The 23450-nt window shown below is 42.1% G+C and overlaps 1 protein-coding gene across 8 annotated transcripts in view; it reads left to right on the forward strand.

Moving 5' to 3' along the window:
- ntng1a (netrin g1a) overlaps positions 1 to 23450 on the forward strand; it is a 146015-nt gene that overhangs the window by 62157 nt on the left and 60408 nt on the right. For all 8 annotated transcript variants that reach the window (XM_032551307.1, XM_032551306.1, XM_032551308.1 and 5 more), the window contains exon 3: positions 7677 to 8320. In XM_032551307.1, coding sequence (XP_032407198.1) covers positions 7677 to 8320 — 644 coding nt within the window. The remainder of the gene's footprint in view (positions 1 to 7676; positions 8321 to 23450) is intronic.

Genomic DNA, 23450 nt, shown 5'->3' on the forward strand with positions numbered 1-23450 from the left:
AGCGGAGGGCGGTGGAGGGGGTCCGGTAATGGCGCTAGCCTGACTCTGGAGAGAGAGGAGGAGGTTTTGAAATCGAGAGAGCACTGCCACAGTCAAGCCCCTGGATTGGGCTGAAGGAATCCATTGTGGAACACAAGGTCTCATTATCGGCACAGGGATAGCTTTAACCCTTCAGCCCCCTGCGCAGTGCACTCACCTTCCCAATGAAAAAATAAAAAGAGGTAGAAACACACGGAAAGCAAAAAAAAAAAAAAAACTGTATTGAGGGAGAGGATGTGGAGACATTTTATTTTACACAGCTGATGCACTTAAACAGTTGTTGTTACAAGTTTAACAGTCGACACAGGAGTTCCACCGACCAGGTGTCTCTGGGGCACCGAAATGATCGGGTTAGTCTCAGATCAAGGATGAAATGCTCACGTGTTTTTACCAGTCATGCAAGGGAGGCGACCAATGTGCCAAGGGTGAATTACTCACATTTTTCAGCATCATATAACTGGAATGCGATCTGATTCCATCTGCAAACAAAGGGTTTTAGGGTTGTACGCAGATGACACACAGCTCTACGTTACCATGTCACCACGCGGCTCCAAACCAATCCGAGAACAAATCAATTCGTCAATGCGCCTTAACTTTCTCAAGCTGAGCAGAAACAAAACTGAGGGTATTGTCTTTGGACCTGAAGAGGATCGATCGAGAGTCAATGCACTTCTTCAGTTATTACAGCTGGAAACGAGTGACTGGGCCTGATCTGTGTTCAACTAGTGATCGACTCTGATGTGAACGTTCAGAGTCGCATGAAGACAATTACAAAATCGGACTTCTGTCACCTGAAGAAGGTTTCTTAAAGGACTAATGTTCCAGCAAGAGCTAGATGAACTCATCCATGTGTTTGTCTTTAGTCGCATCGATTACTGCAACAGTGTCTACATAGGCCTGCCTAAAAAAGTGGATATTTTTAGGATGTAAAGCACTGAGTGGTTTGCTGCTGAAATGTGGCATTCAAATAATCTTGAACTTGACTTGCAGTCCTGCTCGAAGGAGACTCTCCGCATCTAAAAGTACGGGTGTAAGGCAGACAGTGGAAACGACAGCGTGGACTCAATTTGCTGTCCCACCTCTGAAGGGTCTGTCTCACAAATGGATGGACTTGACTGGTGCGAGCCCATCTATCTGGATGGCTTGTCTGCTGTTAGTAAATTTATATCCCCTCTAGTCCCACCCTCCATCAGTCGCCCCAGCGTGGCTGGGCCAAGGCTGTCAGCCGCTGCAGCCATAGCTTATTGGAAAAGATTGGACCTCGGTAACCTTCGCTTCTTTTGTGCACGCACGCTTACATCTCGCATCCTTTCCTTCTGGCACACGTTGATAAACCGACAAGGAAAACACTCTTTTTTTTGTTTAGTTTTATTTAACAGAAAAAGTTAAAGATCATGGCTTGTTGAGAAAACACCAAGCACACACACACACACACACACACACACCCACACAAACTAATCTTGTCATCTTAGCAAACTGTGAACCTGCATAAGAATAAGGGCTGCACTTTTTTTTCTTTTTTTTTTTAAAGCGCAAAAATATTTATTCATATATTCAGGGCGAACTGCAAAGGAGAAACTGTGGAGAAGTTGAAAAGTTCACCGACTTCAGAGCAGCGGCGGAGACTGTTACCACGACGATATATGTACCTAAAGGCCTGGACTGGCAAAGCATCAGACGCAGCGGCCACCCCACGTCTCCCTCCCTGACCTCAGCTGAGAAAGATTAGCTTCAATCGTTAGCCGCCGCGTTCCAGCGCTGCTTGCTTTCGCTCCTCCGGCCGGTCGGCTACATTAGCCCGACAGTAATGGGAGGCGGGAGCTGACTTGCGCTGGTGGAATTTAGTGCAGCTTCTTCACAGCTGAGGAAATCCACCCACGAGCGTCTTCCTCGCTGGTAAATGAACGCCAACCAGCCAGGACGCCCCCCCCCTCCACCCCTCGAAGAATTGGCCTCCATCTCAGCGCGTCGCAGTGCTAATAATCGGATTAGGCCGGCGCGTTTTGGGTGGGTCGGAGGCATCTCTATTAGCACTGATTTGGCGTGACCTATCCGCCACAGTAACCCCGCCGCCGCCGGCTGTGTAATCTCTAAAGGCTTCACCCCTCCTCCCTCTCTCCCTCCAACCTCCGTCCGTCCTGCCCACTTATCATCACGTTCGGATTAATAGAAACATCTTTAGTAATTACAGAAATGCCGCTGTCGCGTGCCACCAATTGTTTTAATGCGCGCGGCCCGTTAATTCCTCTTGCCACGGCGAAACACAGAAATCTGCCATCGATTTTCGGATGGGGGCTGTGGGGAGGTCAGTACACTCAGCATTTTTTTTTTTTTTTTTTATCTCCGCGCTCCTTCCTCTCCAGCAGCCCCGGCGAGGTTATCGATCTTCATAAAGGCAGTATTTTTTTTGTCGTTAAGCGGAGAAGCGGAGGAGACACTAATGAAAGGTTTTAACCTGCGTGTGTTCGGGGTTGGTAGGAGGATGTGGGGTGATGGAGGGCTGGCTTGGGAAGGAGGGGGCGGGAGGCAGTGGTCAGCGCTGCCAGGTGCTACACGCAGCAGATTTTCAGCTCCGTAGCCGCAGGGATCGATGGGGATATATCTTTGTCTGATTACACAGAGATGTGCTGGCGAAGGCAGGAGCAGCGTGTGCGGGAGGGAGGGGTGGGCGTTATGTGGGTGTTAACAGTGGTAGCAATAAATATGACTTATTAAAAAAAAAAGGTGCAAATAGTTTAACCTCAGGTTTTCTGCCTTTTACTTTTATGGTGAAATAATAGGATTGTAAACTGACCTTTGAGATTGCAGAGGGAGCTTCCTCAGCGCATTGTGTTCTGTTGGGAACTTAAATGCAGCTATCAGTTTATACTATAGTTATCCTGCAAACATGTCCTTTTTTTTTTAAGCTCTAGTTATTTGTAGTCAGAACCAACGTCGGCCTTCCTCGTTCTAAGAATTAAACCCCTACGTTTTGAATTGGGTGAACTCTTATATCAAAAATAAACCACACAGCGTCTATTTATTTAGCAAAACCCAACCAATGCACTTTGTGCCGCAAAAGTGATCATATCTTTTCATAAGTCGCCACAGTAAAACCAGAAGTCTCGCTTATTTCATTGGGATTGTACGCGCATACAAGATGTCAAAGTAATACTTCAGACGATCAAGTTAATTTGTGTAGCACATTTCAGGAGCAAGGCGGTTCAAAATGCTTTATATCACCAAAATACAAAAATAAAAAGTCATGGAAACAGTCACCGATTTCAGAAACCAGTAACAATCGTTACATTTTACCAAGTGCCATTGTCAAAATCATCAATACCCATCAACTACAGTGTCGCCAGTGTCAATGTTCCAGTGATTGTGGGTCAAAAGCAACTCTGAACAGGTGGTGATTTAGTCTGGATTTAAAGGAACTCAATGATAAAAGGGAATACTTTTAAGGAAGTCTGCAAAAAAAAAAAATCTGAAAAGTGTGGCATGCGAATGCCATTTTCTGGCGTATGTGCAGTGTTTGGTTTAGCATTTAGCATTTTTCTTGAATGCCACCTTCTTCTGCATGTTCTCTGTGCTCCCAAACAGCTCATCTCCTCTCGTCACGATTCCAGGTCAACATGTCAGAACTGGCCCTTTAGTGTTAACAAGCACATCAGAGGAAATACATTTTGGGTTGACTCACATTTACCAACAAAAGTAAATAAAAACAGATTGCTGCCTTGTTTAATATGGAACAGTTTTTTCTTTTGATGAACATATCTCTTTGGGATTCAAAATGTTGTGAATAAGGCATACTTTTTTTTGTAGAGTGCTTTTTTAAAACCGCAGAGACTCCGCTAAATTACAAACAGAACACTTAAATACAAAGTCCTTATCTATTCTTAGAAGTCAACAAGTCAAGAGGATTGCTTCCTACTTTATTTGCTCTTTCTTTAGTTAAAATTTTGGCATTTTATAATTTTGCTGTTATGACTCATCATAAAGCGTATAGCTAGAAAATATTCCAGCTTTCCCCCCCCCAGATTGAAAAATCACTGCAAATTGCATTTTATTATGTTGAAATGAAAAATTCTTCATAGTTTTCTTTTTCTTTTTTGTTTGTGTGCTCAGAGTTTGATTTTTCAGTGACATTCTCTAAATTAAGCATGTCGTGAAAACAAAAGCGCTTCTTCTCTGAGAAAATGAAGATACGCACAACGCCGTTGGAGAAAAAAAAACCTAAACACTTTAATGCAGCTTGGGAAATATTTGCTCGTCTTACTTGCAACTTTGCGAAGTTCTGATGCAAAACGACGGATGTGAGTAGCGTAGCTTCAGTCCTGCTGGCTGCCTTTTAACGGCCCACCGCGCTGCGGTCTGCAGGTCAGCCCGTGACCCCGGGGTGCTGGAGGTCGACCTGCGGGTCACGCTGGGCTTCTGATAAGCTTAGCAAAACAAAACACGTGGGTTCAGAGAAATCAGGTCAGGCAGTGACTTTGCCAGAGTTTTGACTGAATAATTTACAAATCCACTCAGTGCGTGCACTAGACTCTCCTTACTTCAGCTGTTCTACATTTCTGCCATAAACACACACACCCACGCCCGCACACACACAAGTTGTCCTATTCTTTATCGCATAAAGTCATAAGCATCAACATCATTCATATATTCATTAAGTAGCGCAGGAGCTGCAACAAATACACATGAAAATATAAAGGTAGTAAAACAAAAGACATCTTATTTCATATGTCATGAAATCTATGGTATACAGAATTTATGAGAAGTTGCTGTAGTCTTTGTGAATGTGTAGAACTTCAATGCAGAATATGAGACGCATAGGATGTTGTTCCTCTTCAAGATCTGTTATAAGCAACCCACTTTGAGTTGTATTTTAATCCAGTTCCAGAGTTAAATATGGACCTGTGAAAGCCTGGGCTAATTTAATACAACAAGGTTATGGCTTTGATACATTAGGGTCAGGATTTTAATCCAAAAAGCGCCTTCAATAGACCAATACCTAATTGTAAAGCTATTAAAAAATGGATTTAAAGAATACCATTAATCATGGGTTACTAAGCAAGCCATCCATCTGTCCACATCACAGGAAATAGATCTAAAAAATATAAAAGAAAAAAAACTATTTAGGATTCAAGTATTCACACAGGACTAACAAAATTTCATATATTTGCCAAAAGGGCAGAATAATACGATAATGTTGTTGCCACATGCAAAATAGGAATGCGAGCATCGTTACGTGGAGCTGTTTTGCTGGAGGAGGGACTGGTGCACTTCAAAACATAAATAGCATCATAAGGGAGAGAACATTATGTGGAGATATTGTTGAAGCAAGATCTCGTGACATCAGTCAGGATAGAAAAGGTTAAGAGTGCGTCTTCTAAATGGACAATGATCCATTTTAGCCGATAATACTCACAAAGTACCAATCAAAGACCCGATCTTCTGTCTCCAAACAGTAATATGACTCAGTTATTTCGGTTCTGTGAGTAGGAATTAGCAAAATTCTAGCAAACTATAGTGAGACGTTTGCAGAACGATGCAAAAAAATATATAAAAATTGAAGGATGCAAAATATATTGTCGATATCGGTATCAGTCTGATAACTAAAAATGGCCCGATATTAACAACCGATTTTTATTTCCATCTTGTTGCCGTTTGTTTCTGGACGGAGGAGATTTGTTCGTGTGATATTTGTTTGGTCATGTGACAGTGAAAAGGATGCAGCGCAGCATTGTGGGTAGTTCAGCTGAAGCGGGAGGAGCAGTGGTGAAGTTGGTGATGTGATCATTTGATTTGACGTGTGGAAAGGGTAGTGAAATATTTATAATATACATATCGGTTATTGAAAAATAACAGCAATAAATATAGGATTATGTTCATATTGCTTTCCTACCAAAAAATGTTTGAACCATGCCTTAAAAGACAGTGAAACAATTTTTGCAATTGTAGGTTATCCTTAGGGATACTAAGGCTTACACAGACAACACCTAGACATATGAGGAAGTAGCATAAGAACAAATGTAACACTCAGAGTTATCTGGTTTTCTTTGTAATACTAAGAAGAATAGCTTGAATATAATAGGTGGATGAGCAACGTTTGCTAAGACGAAGACCATTGCAGAACTTGTAACCAACATGAATTAACCAACACGCTCTCTTCCCTCCTTCTACATCCATAAAGCTCTGACAAGGCGTGCCTCCATGAATCCATACACCCTCCTTCGCAGACATCCACAACGCATGACAAGTGGAATTTCTTAGGGACTGCCTACTGCCTCTAAGCACACATAACTGTCGCCTATGAGTTATTACGCATCTGTCTGTGTATTTTAAGGCGCGCCAGATGCCGCCGTTAATGGCACACCTAACCTCAGACCACGAGACGGTGACACTGGGAACCCTGATTGTAATTGTTCACCGCTTACCCCCACCTTCAATTGTCTCCTCCGAGCGCCGCCGCTGTCCGGTGCTTAGGGAAACCTGCAGGGGACGTTTCAGACAGGATATTAATGGGGGGGCCCTCCAACAGTCAGAGGGCCTGACAGAACCCTGTTTCATTGCCACCTTGCCTTGGAGGACAAGGAAAAACTTGCGAAGCTTATTAGCCGAATGGAGCTGTTTCTCCCGCTAACTTACTCAATCTCTGCCTTGCTGCTTCATTACACCGTCTTACATCAGAGTCTAGCTGCTCTCGCTGTTTCCTCGCCACTCACTTCCACACAGGCAGCCACACACACACGCCTACACACACACCCTCACCCGCACAGGGTGACATCTCCCACCTAATCAAGTAGTGGATTATCTTGTCCTGATAAATTGGAGCTTGTAGCACTTGAAAGATCCTCTTGGAGGAGTGCTGTCTCCTCCTAACAGCTAGTTCAAGCCCCCAGGGAGCGAGAGGAGAGAACATTGCCTTGTAATGATTTGTGGTGAATTGGACAAATGTTTTCAGAAAGACCCTCTTTCCAGCAAAGTGCTCGATGAATTAAAGCTCGGGGATAAACTCTGCGATCCGCGAGTCTCATTCGGGCTTGAGCGACAAAAAAACGCAAGGATGTATTTTGCACAAGTAGGTCAATGAGATTTTTTTTTTTTATATATATATAAAGAACTAAGAAGTTCAGGATTAAAAAACGTCGTCCGTTGGTCAGTTTATCACCTTAGATTACTATCGCCAAGGTATTTTTATTGGGATGAGCATAAGCGTGAAATAAGGTGAAACACCTTCCAGATCTGCAAAAACCCAAAATTTTACCAAATATTTTTTGGTCTAATGTCTAGTGCAAATATCTTAGTACACTTGAAATAAGTCGAAAATCATCTTAGAAGTTAAGTTTCAGCAATATGTGAGTCAATAATTAGTCAGTAATTCCTTAATATTGATGAATTTTTTCACTTATAACATAGAAATCATCTTATTACTGAAATAATCTGACAGTGAAAGTGGTACTTATTGTTGACTTAAAACAAGCTCCTAAATCTTGCTGAAAAGTTGCTGGTAAGTTGCTTTTGTCTTATTTCACGTGTACTAAGATATTTTCACTAGAATTACAAGAATGGAAAATAAACGTGGCACTCTTCAGCACACCTTTCGGCTTTGCTGTGGTCTTTCTCATCTCCTCTCCGTTTCCTGTCCTTTGCAGGAGAACCCTTACATGTGTAACAACGAATGCGACGCCGGCACCGAGGAGCTGGCGCACCCTCCACAGCTGATGTTTGACATCGAGGGCCGCAACCCCACAACCTTCTGGCAGTCCACGACGTGGAAGAAGTACCCGAAAGCCCTTTTGGTCAACATCACGTTGTCTTGGAACAAAACCATCGAGCTGACCGACGACATCGTCATCACGTTTGAGTCGGGCCGGCCAGAGCAGATGGTCCTGGAGAAATCTCTGGACTACGGCCGAACCTGGCAACCCTACCAGTTTTACGCCACCGACTGCCTGGACGCCTTCACCATGGAGCCCAAAACAGTGCAGGACCTCTCCCAGCACACCCTGCTGGACATCATCTGCACGGAGGATTACTCCCGAGGGTACGTGTGGAAGTATGACAAAACTGTACGCTTCGAGATCAAGGACCGGTTTGCACTGTTTGCCGGGCCCAGACTGCACAACATGGCCTCGCTTTACGGTCAGCTGGACACGACCAAGAACCTGCGGGATTTCTTCACCATCACAGACCTGAGGATCCGGCTGCTTCGGCCTGCCACTGGGGCCACCGTGGTGGACGAGAGCAGCCTGTCAAGATACTTCTACGCCATTTCTGACATCAAAGTCCAGGGCAGGTAAGAAACGCTCCAATGACAGTCAACCGAGAGAAGTACGGTTCTGTGAAAACATATTCATTCTCTTTGAAATTTCTTCTGCTTTAGTTTTTTGTTTTTGTTTTTTTGTCACATTTACATTTTTTTTAATATCACACAGTACTTACAGTACAAAATATCGTTTTCTCATGATGATTTAATGTATCAAGCAAAAGAAGCAACCGAGCAATCGGGTGTTATGTGAAAACTGTTTGGTTTGACGTTCTCTCTTCTGAAATGCTGTTGGTTTTACAAATGTCGTCTAAAAAGTTGTACTTTTGACTTATCGATCTTCAGATTTATTTATTTTTTAAAAAAATCTTTTTTCAAAAACTCTTGGGAGTCGGTCGGATATCTTTGGTGAATGTGAAACTTGTGTTCTGCTTTGTCAGTGGTAGTTTTGGACTTGCAGCTGTCCAAAGGTTTATTTTTCTATCATAACCACAGAAGTTAACTGAGGCCGCTGAAGTCTGCAGTGTCGAAGTTGTTGTTCTACGCTCTTTTGTGACCCCTTGCAGGAGTCCTCTATGCGCTGGGTTCATTTTGTTTGACTGCTGGTTGCTTCTGATAAGGTTTACGGCCATTTAACGTTCTCTCCATTTGCGGACAATGGCTCTAACTGCGGTACATCTGGATCTCAGAAATGGCTTTCCAACCCTTTCCAGACTGATAGATGTCAAAGACTTAATGTCTGTTCTTGAAGTTCTTTAGGTTGGTGAATAATGTGTTGCTTTTTGAGATTTTTTCACTTACTTCATGTTGTCACAGTTCTACTAAAGTGATTTCTTAGCAGTAATAAGTTAAGTTAAACCTCAACACCTTTCCCCAGTCCAGACTTTCGGTGGATGCTGTTTTCCCTAATAAATGAAATTGATGTTTAGAAATTTGTTTTTGTGTATATTTAGATGATCATTGTCTAATATTAAAATGTATATGATGAGCTGAAAGATTTTGATGACAAAACAACAAAAAAGAAGTCAATTTTTAAAAATGTTTTCTTATGGCACAGTAGGTTCTATTACCGAATGTTTATAGGGTTTACGAGGAGGAATAATTGCTTGAAAGATACTCGTGGTTTGGCTTTTTTCCCCTCAAACTATTGAGTAGCTGCCCAGTTGTGAGGGGGGGGGGAAGAAGGTGTCGACTGTTTGTCATTCGTTCCAATTAGGCAGGGAATCCATTATGTTGTGCAGAGTTCACAAGATGTCAGCATGCCTTAATCAAGCGAACTGCTTACGGTTTGCTGAAGCGCTCCACCTCGGACAACAGACTCACTCAGCTGCCTGTTAGGCGCGCGAAACACATCAGATGTGAAGTTTCAGCCGTCAGGGCGCCGCGCGCCGTGATTAGCGCTTGATTTAATGATTCCGCAGAGGTGTCATGTGACATGAAAACAAGACGCCATTGTGCTTGTTTGCAGAGAGGCCGACAGCGGCTTCCCAGGCTCCTCGGCGCTGCTACGGGAGTCACTGGGGCGCGGGCTCAGGCGGATCTGTTTTCACGCAGCGCGGCTTTTCAGTTCAACAGATGCGGTTGGGGAGGGGTTGGAGGGATGAAGATTTAATTACCCTCGTTTTACTGCTCACCCACGAGAAGCTCGCAGCGCGAGGACGCGGAGCGTGGCGGAACGTCACGACGATTCAAGGGAACGGGTGAAAGTGTTGGAATCAGGCTGCCAGTCTGGGTTGGTGCCACAGTGAAAACCTCGGGTGGGATGGTGACTAATGGAAATGTCTGGTTTAGGCTCAAGAAGTAAGAGTTGATCTTGCATATGCATGCTGCCTTGCAAAGTCTGCACGTCTTTTGAACTTTTGTTGATTGTGTCAGTGCATTGGGCTTTATGGACATGACAGGCTCTGTAAATATGAAGTAGCACATAATTGACAAATAGAAGGTACCTAGTAATACCTAGTTTTCGATTTCTTTTCTTTATCTTCACAAACGAAACACTTAAAAGCGATGTGTATTCAGTTATTACCAAGAACCAACACAGGTACTTAGCTTAAATTAGGCCTGGGCTTTGACTGGGTCAGTTTAACTCTGCGGCAATCTAGCCTGGAAAAAACCAGTCCTTTGTTCTACGCTTTGCTAAGTGCAGAGATTTAAAATTTTACCCAACTGCTAATGTTTGGCCGTGACGTATGCAATGCACCAGTTCGACGCGATGAAGCTTACCAATTGCCTGTGCTGTAAACAAATATCCTCCAATGCAAAAAGAGTAGGCAGCTGTTAATGTCAATTCAATATTTGGAAGTGTGGCCAACACAGACTGAATGGCTTCGTTCACCTCCTCGTTCACTTCCTCGTTCACCTCCTCGTTCACTTCCTCCACTGCTAAAACTACAGGCAGACTACAATTCTAAAATATCGCAGAAAATCAACGTCATCATTCACAACTTCTCCTCCTGTTTGCTGATTGGCCCGGCTGAAATTCTGCTGGAGAAATTCAACTCAATGGGAGAAATCTCAGATGGAGCATTGAAGGGGGATGAGAATCAAGTGGAATTTTGTAGAAATGCAAAAGCCAGTAGCTGCACGTTTAGAGTTGCTGTCTTCCTGGAGGTCTTTGGTAACAGGTTTTGCCTTGTGTTTAGCTCCATGCCTCTTTCCCACACCATGATTCCACCATCATCATGTTTCATGGTGGGTTCTTCCACCCGAGTTGTGGTTCTCTCGGACCCTTCCAGAGTTCCCATGGTCCTATTGGTTGTTTCTCTGGTAGCAGTCTCCTTGTCCAGCCAGTCACTTTGGGTTCATGGTCATAATTACATTGGTGTGTGTCCTCTGTAAGGGCTTACACGATGATGTCACTCTTCCAGTGTTTAATGCACAGTTTTATTGCAATAATGTCTCTGCTGCTGGGAGATTATTTACATTTATATTGCCAAACGCCTTAAAGGCTTTTAATTAACCTCTAATTTATTGATTTCCCTAACATGTCATTATTTTAAGCACAACCACTCCACACCTCTATTTTGTGCTCAGTAAATAGGGACGTACCCCTGAGCACAAAAAAAGGGGCTATGATAATGAATGCCACGCTCCGAAATTGAATTTCTGACGTTTCCGGTGATTGAGAAGGTCATTCAACAAAAATAACTGCGAGGGTGTGGGAGTTTACCAACAAAAGAGTTGAACGGGGCTGTCGAAAGCACAGATTATTTAGTCTTTCTGACTAATCATGACCAAACTCTTACATCCCTGCGGGGCTGTCGGGTTTGAGCGATGAGTTTTGTGGCGCCGGCGTCGGAGGCCTGCGGTCGTTTACCGGCCCGCTGCTTTTGGAGCGAGTCTCGCCTGAGAAATGCTTCCCACTGTTTACCAAAGGTAACGCACAGTTCAGCAATAATGAGGCACATTCAACACAGAAAGGCTTCCTTCCCTCTCTCTCCGACCCCCCCCAACCCTCCCTCCCGAGGCAAATCGCAGCTCAACGCCTTTCTCTGCACGTCGAGTATCAAACGTAAGCTACTTAACCCCGGAGTACAGTTCTCCGCGAGAGATTTCGCGGGGCCTCTGAGGTTGGATCTGGGAGCCCATCCATGTGCCGGACTCAACCTGCATCCGCGTGGATCAGGAGTGAGAGCGGGTGCTGAGGGAAGTGCGGTTTGGAGGAGCTTGCAGGTTTTCGACCTTTTTCACAATGTTCCGGGAAACAGAGCCTGTGTTTTTGCCAAAGTAGGTCAACGTAGAACAGAAAGATGAAGTAAAAATTTCTCCACATGTATTTCTACTCCATTTATTGTATATACAGCAAAAAAAAAAAAAAAAAGCTACTCTTTTGACAACTTGACACATTTGATTTAGGTTTTTAAAATCAAACCAGGTTCTATGAAAAATTTATCATCTTGTCCATCTAAGCCCTGATTAGTGTCAGACAATAAAAATCAGACAATCATTTTAGAAGTTGTCTCACAACAGGAAGTCGGTTAAAAGGCAATAACAATAGGTTTTGAAGTGTATTCAAAACCCGTTGGTTGTTCATAATTATGCCATTGCGAGATGTAAAGTGAAGACTTTGGTACACAAGTTTGGAGGAATAAAAAGAGGATCTAAAAGAATCTCACTGCAAGTCCATGTGATAGAGCAGTGTGCAATTAATCGAAGCCAATAGGATTTTATTTTTCCACCAAAGAAAGTTAACCCGTTTCCTGAAGACCTGCAGTCAGTAGCCGTGTTTCCATTGATAGTAAAATTGCAGCGATTGAAATTGCAAAAATAAATTTGCTCAATGAAAGTGCAGCAATTTGGAAAAAAAACCTTCGTCTTTCGATAAAACGTTTCTCTCGCGAGGAAAAATGTTTCAGCTTTGTCGAAATTGGTGCATTTCGCAAAACTGCAAACAAAAAACACTTTTCTCTCATCACACCGGTCTAGTGATCGACGACTGGATGTCACTACTGGCGGCAAAGACGACAAGAAGTTGTAGGAGGTCGATGGCGCGGCACGTTTTTTTTAAATAACGTATCGCGTGAACAAACTTATTCACGTGTGATTTTCATTTCGTTTCTTATTTAATGGAAACGCAGCAATTGCGAAATTGTGTTTTAGCAGAATATCCACAAGGTTTTCGTTTGCGATGGAAACGCAGCTCTTTGTAAGTTACAGACAAGACACGAACAGCTTCCCCATATTTGGCATATTTGACATTTAACTACCACTCGTGCATGTTGAGCCTCCAAGAAGCGGTCTTTACATACCCGCACATGTGGTGGTCCGGATGCTAAATCCGCTCCAGGCATGAGGGACCTTAGCTCAGACATGCTACCGAGACGCTGAGATATAACCTGCTTTCACACTCTTCAGTTTGAGTCTAAACAAATTCATGAGCAGATGGGAATCAGTCTGGGAACCATGACAAAGCTATTTCTACAGCTTTGGGACTCCAGCGAACGACAGCCAATATTCACACAAATGAAAGAAGGAGAGAAACTTTCCAGAAGTGGCTGACATACAAAAAAAAAAAAAAAAAAAAAGACTCAAAGAGCACGTAGATGACTCGGTCAGCGTTTCTGACTCAATAAGAAGAAATAGGCTATGGCAAACACGGGAAAACCGTGGAAAAGGTTTCTAAGGTAAGCACCGCTGCTGAAAAAAGCCCATCTCACATTTCCCAAAAAATAAATAAAGAAAATCTTGATTTAGAGAAAGTAGACGAGACAAATGTGGAACTTTACGGAAGGTATGCGTCCTGCTACGTCTGCTGCAAAATTAACAGCTCTTAAAAAAATAGGTAATTATCAGGTCAAATATTGTGTTAGCTGGACAGCCTTGGGCTGCTTTGACGCTTCACAACATTTATGAGTCATTATTGATGGAAACATGAGAGTTGCTCTCTACTAGAACAATCTGGGGGAGAATGTCCGACAATCAGGTTGACACTCTGGATAGACGACGATCTGAAACGAACCAGGAAGTCCACCTCTAAACGACTCCGGAAAAACGGATCGCATTCCCGGGATTGGGCTGGTAAAGCCAGGATTTGATCCAGTTGAGTTGTTTTAACTAGATTGTCCACATTTGAGAACTCCGCTCTTGCTGAAATAGTGTTTCCACGGCGATGTTAAAGGTTCATTGCAACGTTTTGCAAACACTTGATGGCAATTGTTGTTACCATTTAACCCTGAAAGATCCAGACGTACAAAAATATTTTTTTAAAAAAGAAGAATTTACAACCTTGTGGATGATTCTGTAGGAGTACTTGGTAGATTAAAAAATGTTTTTAGATGTATTTCTGTTTTTGTAAGGTATTACAAACATTATATATTTGATATAACATTTTTTAATTTTGTACAAATCCGGCACAAGAAAATTACATACATGTTCTAGATATTTTAATAGCCACTATACAGTACAGACCAAAAGTTTGGACACACCTTCTAATTCAATGGGTTTTCTTTATTTTCATGACTATTTGTAAGGCACGAAATCCCACTTATTAACCTGACAGGGCACACCTATGAAGTGAAAACCATTTCAGGTGACGACCTCTTGAAGCTCATCAAGAAAATGCAGAGTGTGTGTAAAGCAGTAATCACAGCAAAAGGTTGCTACTTTGAAGAAACTAGAATATAAGGGGTATTTTCAGTTGTTTTACACTTTTTTGTTTAGTGCATATTTCCACATGTGTTATTTATAGTTTTGATGCCTTCAGTGTGAATCTACAATGTCAATAGTCATGAAAATAAAGGAAACTCATTGAATTAAAAGGTGTGTCCAAACTTTTGGTCTGTACTGTATATATAAACACTTTGCTTCTTTTTTGAATAATCTGGTACAGTGAATCACAGAATTCTTTCTCAGCCAAAGATGATCAAGTTGTGGTTCATTGTGAGCCTTTGGAGGGGAATTATAAACAAATTTCCAACACGATGGCATGCCAGAACTGCTCAATATGGTTCAATCTCTGAATTTAGGTAAAGAAAAAAAACATATTTAAGTAGACAAAATTACTAAAACACTGGTTCTTACTAGGTTAAAATGGTTCTTGGTATCAAGAAAACATTTCTTGATATTTATCTTGACATTTGTGTGAAATTGAAATTAGCTCAACTCCAAAACTTTTAAGTGTGATCTAACAATAAAAAACGTTAAATTAATTTTCCAAGAACTGTAGCTGAAACTGTTGCAGGAGAGCCCGACGTGTCAGAGCTGAGCGCTCTGTTATGGATGATTGCAAGCAAAGAGCAGACCGCAGGCTCTAAGGATAAAAAATAAATAAAATAAAAATTTGATTCCCAGAATTTGAAATTAAACTGGCCGCGGAGCTGGATGCAAACAATGTAGTAGCTGGTGACTTAAATGAATCTGACACCCTGGCTGTTTCAATGCATCAGCAGCGCTAAACAGGCAGGTGGAGAGAGAGACGGAGAGCTTGGAGGGTTCACGAGACGATTTTCTAATAATCTGCTGAATGACTGGAATAATTGCTCTGGCTCTTTTTTTCTTTTTTTTTTTTTTTTAAGCTTTACAGTAACTGCCGTCTGCAGTTTCACCTCCTCTTTCCCTCTTCCTCTTGCCTGTGATCAATACGGTGTAATTAAAGCTGGAGGAGATCCAGGCCGCTAAAGGATCTCTTTCGGGCTTTGGGTTTTTTCTGTCCGCCCTCCTCGTCTCGCTTCGCTTCACTTCTCCTCTCCTCGTGTCTTGAGACGAGAAAGACCTCGCCCCCCCTACCTGTCCGACCCCTGGCGAGACAAAACTCGGCATTAAAACGTAACGAGCCCCATTAATCCCCCCTAAAGAACTGAACCTGTTTGCGAGTTTTAAAACTTTTCTTTTTCCCCCGGTCAGTACCTGAAATGTGATGTAAATCTTACACTGTGGATTTCTTTTGTCGGCATTCTGCATCTCTAGTTTGCGGATTTACTGCATTGTGTTTGTTCATCACTCTGGTTGAGTTTAGCTTCCTTAGATCTCTCTCTCTCTCTCTCTCTTTCTCTCTGCTGGCTGTGGGAACTTTGCTTTGCTTTGAAACTTGCGATCAGTTTCATTGCTGCGCTGACGGTTCGCACATTTACACTGCTGGCAGATTAGCAGTTTGGAAACCCAACAGTCATTGAAGCGTTGCGTCACTTCTTTACACTTTCTTCCTAAAAGCTGATTAAGATCTCATCTTGGCAACTTTTCGATTTTGACTTTGCTCGACGCACCGTGTGTCAGATAACGATTTTGAGTAAATGAAAGAATGTCTCTTTTTCACGTCTTTGTCGCGTTGCAGCCACGAGGGCAATTAGTTGCACCAGATCTTAGTAGGGTGCATCAAAGTAAAGAGGGGTGAAAACAAATGCATGGTTTAGATAAAAACCAGTCAGGCGACATTTTCCCTTCATTTCACAAAACATGCACCGCTGTGACTATAAAATTCCCACTAAAATACATTTAGGTTTGTGCTGCAAGACATTTCACCATAAAGAGATGTGAGATAATAGACTTAAACTATTATAGGAAAATAAAAGTACACCTTATCTCAAATATAGTTTTACACTTCAGGATGGTAGAAAAGTGATTTTGTCATTACCAATGTCACAAAGTACTAAGGAAATCAAAACCAAAATGACGGTAGCAGCAGGAAATGGTTACAAGACTGTTTGGAAATAAAATTGCATCTATATTTCTGCGAGGAGAAAACATTTCAAACTTTGAAACTTCCTATGAGTCAACATTCGAGCAAATCTCCCTTTGAAGCTGGGGTACCTAACTTTAAAAATATATTTATATGTTTTTTTTAATATATGTTAAAACTGTCACTATGTTGTGGTAGCGTAGTATGAAAGAGACAATCTTTGGAAAAAGTTGAACTCATCTGCCTTCTCCCAGCGTTCCCAGCTGGGAACTAATACACAGCCCGGTCAGACACAAGCAATGGCCAACAGGATAATGATCCGAAGTACAGCAGCAAGTGTACTTTCTGCCACCGCAGAGGCACAACAATAAAGTCACTGTCTAGTCAAAGTCCAGACTTCAACCCTGATCGAAGTGCAGGGAGCTTTGTGAAAACCCCCCAGTAATGTTGACAAAACAAGAGCTCATAAAGTTACACCGAAAATGATTCGTTCTAGTTTTTGGATCGCTGCATACAGAGGAGTTAACTTTGCATTGTTGCAAGAAATTTTTGTTTTGCTTCACTGGATAGACAAAGGCATTTTAACAGCATATTTTTGTTTTTGAAGTGCAAAAGTAATTTCAGAAACAAATATTTTAATACAGACAAGCACCAAAAATCTAGAGTTGAGTTTTACTTTGTAATCAGTTGTCCGATGCACTTGCTTTGAGTGGGAAACCAAAAACTGACTCCAGCCCGAGAGCCACACCCGGTCAAAATCAAACGTGACTGACCTCATATTTGATAAATAATATCAGGGCTCCATCTGTTGTGTGTCTCAGTAAAACCCCAGTATAAGACTTTTTTGATGGATTTACGGCAACACTAAACCACAAAACCTCACCTGACTGGTTCTTGTTTTGGATTGTTTTCTCTTGTATCTCGTGTAGAAAAGGATCGAGTCTCATGATGCGTAAAATCAGGTCAAAGTAGAAGATTTATTTAAAGCTAGCAGAAAATATAGCACTCCTACTGCAAAGGTAAAAAAAACAAAAACAAAAAAAACAAAGCATGATCAACACTTTATGCTTTAGTTTCACCTTTTACCCCATAAGTTGTAAGTATTACACACTGTTAAATGAAAATGGTGAAATCTTCCTGTGATGTTTTTGTTCCGGAAATCTGTGACAAAATCAGAGCCTTGACCCCTCAACACGATCTGGTGCGACCCTCGGCTTGTCGCGGGTCCAAAGCGCATTATATTTGCAGCGTGCGAAAACCCTTTTTTTTTAAGGCATCAGACGCTCTTATTACTGGTGTTTGCGTGGCTGCCCTCGTTGGCGCTTTTCTAATTACCGCCCGGTTCGGAGCATGTGTGATTTGGATACAGCTGCTGCAAATACAGATCAGCAATTTGGCGAGTAGCGTCTCCGTTGGAACTCCCCTAGGGGAGGCAACAAACAAGAGGTCGATCTATTTTCTTCTTCCTCTTCTCCCTTCACACTGCTTGGCTTGCTCTCTGGCCCGCCTGTAGTTGACAGATAATCTATTTGTGCTAATTTCATGTTTCTTGCTGCCCACTTCCTCCTTGAATAAGTCATTCCACTTGTCCACCCTCTTTAGTCTCACTCTGCCTCACCTTTCTCTCTCTCTCTCTGTGTGTGCAGCCATAAGCATCTATTTACCTTGTGCTGCGCTCTGCATTTTAGCCTCGTTCTTTCTTTCCTTTCTTTTCTATTTTTTTTAAAAAAATCAGTCCGCTGAATTGTGTGGGAGACCGCTGCGTTGTTTGTGGGGACGGGTGAAAGCAACCGAGCCAAGTAACTTGGACCATCTGTTAACATCCGTGCCACATGTTAGCTCGCCACCGAACGATCCAACAACCTTTTGTTGGTTCAGCAAAAAAAAAAAAGGGAGCAAAGAGGGGGGATTTAAATGGTCAGCCAGGCTGAAACTCAAGATGGTCCATGTGTTTTTTATGTTTTTATTTTAATGTGATGGTCTGTTGGTAGTAAGACTAAAAATGTGGTAAGTGGCTGCAATTATTAGATACATTAACTGATTAACATTAACCCGCCACTTTGCTTCCCACATTTCCATTATTTCCACATATACATGCATAAATGGTGATGTGAATTAAGATGCACTTATTACCATAATAAAGAGTCCAAAAAAATATATACAAATATTAAAACTCTGAGTCATAACTTCAACCAAGTCTGACATTTCAGTGTGCTTCAAGGTGAATAAGTCATTGCTGGAGCACTTTTCTGAAACGTAAGACTTCGAGGTCTAAAAGGTACGGGCTCGTCGGAAGAAGTTGATTCCTTCGTAAGCGCAGCAACCTGGACGATGGCAAATAACTAAAACCGTCGCAGAAGAAACGGAAGGGAGTGTTGTAGAAATGTATGTGAATCGAGCAGAGCTTCTGCATTGCAAGTTTACATCCTGTCTTAAAAATAGAAAGTTGTTTTGGAGGTAAAACTGAACAGAAAGGTGCCGACTCAGCAAATCGCCAACACAGGACACTGAGCCTGCATAGAAATAAGTGTGCTGAAATAATTCAAACAGCACTTCCACCAATGGCTTGTATGAGAAGTTACTGCTGCAGCACCTTATGATATAGACATTTCGACCTTATATTCTCCATTTTCCACGTTTCTAAACTCTGGGGAAGCTTTAGATTGTGGTTTGCCTTTAACTGTACTGAGAAGGAATTTTGATATCGATTATTTATAATGTAAATAAGGACTAATAAACTATGTGGCGCTAACAGCCAGACTTGTTGTTCGAACCTGTAGGTCTTTGCTTTTTCACAAATAGCTCAGAAGAAAAGTGCATTCAAAGACTATGTGGAGGCGAGTAGAGGAGCCGTCGCGGTGCGTTTTAAGCATCTAGCATTGTGTGATTTGAAGTGTTTGACACATCCAACAAATCAGTCGGCAACGGAAAACAACGGCTAAAGCGATTTTGACTCGTCTTGACGCGCCGTCCACGCGCCTCCACATAGACTTTGAATGTAAACCTGATGCGCCTGATGCTCAAAACGTGTTTGGTGTGAATCAAGAGTCTGCATTCAAAGTGCACACACATCAAACTTGAAGCGTCAGACTCGTTTGGTGTGAATGCACCTTTAAGTTACTAGCGAAAGAGGCTAAAATCCATATATTTTCCACACTGTAGCAAATACCTACAAGTGTTTTCCACTAACAAAGGATATTCCTATCATTTTATTTTATTTTTTTTTGTGAAAACACAACTGTAATATTTTTTGGCATTAGAGTTAGACCAACATAAGAACTCTAATTATTTTTTTTAGTTAAACCTGGACTGGAATGTTCCACACTTGTTGGACATTTTTCAAAACTCTGTTATGATCTAGCAAACTTCAACTTGGCCCATTCCCAGGAACCCGATGTCATTTCGGATGCATTGTCACACTCTAATAACGACCTGGGAGCAACCTCAAGGGATGCTAAATTAGACGTTTTAAAGCTGCAGTTCCTAAAATGGCCACTGGAGGCTAGCTTCAAGGCATGTCAAGCTCTTAGATTGGGCTCCTGCTTGTCTACATGCCTTTTGTTTGTGGATGACTTTGACTATACAATCAAGGCAGATTGGTGTCTGTTGAGCATAATTATGCCAGATGTAAAAGGAAACTAAATAGACATCTAGAGTGAAATAGTTGAACTCTGTACAAGTGTTAGATGTGTTCAGCTGTGCATTTCCACTCAGAACTTTTTTCCACCCCCCAAGTCTTAGAACTCCAGAATCAACTACCAGACATAAAATATACCTACAGAATCCAACTTCTTTAGGATTGGAGCTTGACTAATGTGACCGATGCGGTGTTTTGCGTCTGACCTGTTATTGATCTTTATTTATTTCCTTGGATGGACCTCTCCTGAACTTTTCCACCAGTCCGGCAGCCTTGGCTGCCTTCCTATTAGCGCAGTCTCCCTCCGTGCTCCGTGTGAGCAGCAGCCACATCAAATGTCACTCCTGACTTCTATCCGTCTCCCCAGTTTTGATCCTCCACCCTCGGTCCGCCTCGAATCCAACGGCAATACACCTGCATGAGGTCTGCCAGCTCGAGAAGTTCAAAGGAATTTCTTTATCAGTCGGAGCAGAAACTTTTCGCTCTCCCGGATCGTGCGCGCAAGAAGGAAGGAGACGGCTTCACAAGGCTATCAGATCTGTGCAAAGTGTGGACACTGGATTTAGACGGGACTACAGAGCTGCCGAAAAAGGTTTGCAGTACCAACCAACCGGCCGCGCAGGAGCAGGAGCAGGCCGTCAAAGGCAGAAAGCCCTCGCATGAGAACGACTTTAATGTGATTTGATTTCTTCATCTGTCGTCTGGAGAAATCTCGGTGAAACACCCCGCCCCACCCTGCATTGTCATTTTCAAGTCCAGACTTAAAAATGTTTAAAGCATACTCGTTGTTACTCATTTACAATTCAAAGCAACTTACCCGAATGCGCGTCCACGTAGAGCCACATTTTGTGGGCGTGTTGCTGCTTGAGTGGAGTTAATATAGAAGCTGACACCCCCCCGTCTAATTAACTAGATATTCCCTGCTGCAGAAACAACTCTGTGCAGTACAGTGCATGTGAAGAAAGAAATGAATAAATAGAATACAAGGTGGAAGGTGATAGTTTGAGACTAAAAAAAAAAAAAGAAGAGATCCATTGAATATTTTCTCATAACCATTGTGTGATTAACTGTATCAAAAAGCCATCTGGGGTCCATTGTTTGTGTTTCCATCACTCTCCTGGTAACCTGCAACCCGTTTTATTGCAAAACAATGAAGCACTCTTTGTTAAATTGTGTTTTCTGGAACCAGACAGCTTTGAATACAGAGTACTGCCACTGTAATTTGAGAGGGTTAGTCATAGCTAACCATGGCCCTTGCATTGTAAAAAAAAAAAAAGTACAGTGAAAAGTTGGGTTTTTTCACCGCCTGCTGACTTTGTAAGTTTGCTTACTGGTAAAGATGTAAGCAATGCATGAATCATGGCGGTTTCTTTTTTTTTAATAGAAAGACACAAGCAGATCTAGAAATATAGATTACAGAAACAGTTAAAATCTTGATTACCATCCCACTAAGGCAAATGAAAATATGAACCTCAAGCAAAACATGATAAGGTGATTTGTACAATCACTCACCAGGTTTGCACACGTCTCAGTGTCTTAACAGACCTAAGTCCTTCAGGTTCCTCGGCTGCCAAAAGGGAGACTCGAAAATATCAGACTCCTTTACAGATTTTCTGTAAGACTGAAGTTTAGAGACTTGCTAGGTCATTTCATGGACTCACTGTACTTCCCGGCCTGTTCTTTGTCTTTGCTTTTGATCGTTATCATCCTGGAACACCTCGTAAAAGACTCTAGGGTGCATTGCGCTGTTCACCGGCCCCATCCGTCCTCCATGCCTGCTTATCCGTGCAGGGTTACGACGGGGGTACTGCCTATCCTGAGCGGCCATTGAGCCCTGGACAGGTCGCTAGTCCATCCATCTTACACTGCGTTCTGTGGACGTACACAAAGTTTGTCTTCCTCCAAACACAGAAGGTGAAGTTAATTCGGAACACCCCAAGTCTTTATCTCATCTGACCACAGCATTTTCTCCCGAGACTTTGTTAAATTATTAAAATATTCACAGACAAACTCCAGACTAAGACTTCAACACATTTGGCGGTGGGCCTTTACCCCACACTGTTCTCCTCGTCTGTCTCGACGTTAAATTAAAAGCTCCTGGGTTTTCATTTTTTAAAAATAAGAGAGCAAGTTTACTCAATCAGATTAAATATTCATTTACCCTACAGTAACTGACTTAGCTAAGTCTTCAAATAAATTTTTAAGCTCCAGCTGACTGTACAGGTTTATCTGCATATCTCTGCTCGCAGCGTTAGACGTGTCGCCTCGTCTTCGTCGTCTATGGCAACAGACATACGCAGAGTGTACTCCTGTACGGAGGGGCAGAAGTATTTCATGTGGACGACCGTTTTGTCAATCATTCAATGGGTGAACCTCTTAATTAACTTTGATTAAGAAAAGCGGATACAGTTTTAGTCATGCTTTGGGTATCGCTTCTTAAAGGCGCCGGTCAGGGCTGATATGGCTCGTAGATCTCTATTAAGACATCTCACTTTTCCACGTATCATGAAATGAAAAGTTGGAATTGACTTTTTCAAGCATACACTGAGGCGCACCCATGTCTACCACCATAATTTAATGGGGATTATTTCATATCTCGTTAAATCATGCGGTTTCACTCCAAACCAAAAGAACTCATCAGGTAAAAGTGGGCAGGATCAGTGATTGATTGCTTTCTGCTTCCTTTGGGATTTGCCTCAATCTTTCTCATTTTGATCAACTTCTTAGTGGCGCAGAACTGCTGGATGAAGCCAAAACGTGACTGTGTGAAGTTTTTATGAACTAGCTTTCACTAGCTTGTAGTATTCTCATAATGGCATTCAAGTATTCATGAAACACATTGGACCATTGAGACTGTCGGACGGCTGGCGGATACACAAAGTTAGAAAAAATAAGTGCAGCAATAACTGCTGGAACGGTGCAACTACATTTTGTCAAAAAATGTCATTTAAAAAAAAATTACTTATTCCCATTTCGATCATTTTTTATTTTTTTAAAATCTTTATTGGCATAAAAGCAGACATTCTGACCAGCCTTTTCTTTCTTCGATTGCTTTTTGTTTGTATTTTTTGACCGTTTCTCTTTGTCAATGCAAACCTAACCCTATTACTTCCAACCAGAAAAAAAAAAACATTGATAAAAATGAAAAGGTTATTTTCAATCTACATCCTCCTGGAATAGCATGTGGAGGCAAAAAAAATAAAAAAATAAAATTATCAGTGCCGAAAATATAACATCGTTTATGTTTCCATTAAATTTTTGAAGGAAAATAAAAACTCTTGGGCTGCAACTGCGTTTGATTCGACCGGTTTGTCTTAAGAGGGTGAATGTGAGAGTTGAGCTCCTGTTTGTTGTTTTGTGTATAAACTAAATTTTTAAAAAATATCTTTTTCCCACAGCCCTTTAAAGCC

Source organism: Xiphophorus hellerii, chromosome 21, assembly GCF_003331165.1.
Source record: "Xiphophorus hellerii strain 12219 chromosome 21, Xiphophorus_hellerii-4.1, whole genome shotgun sequence".
Taxonomy (NCBI): Eukaryota; Metazoa; Chordata; class Actinopteri; order Cyprinodontiformes; family Poeciliidae; genus Xiphophorus; species Xiphophorus hellerii.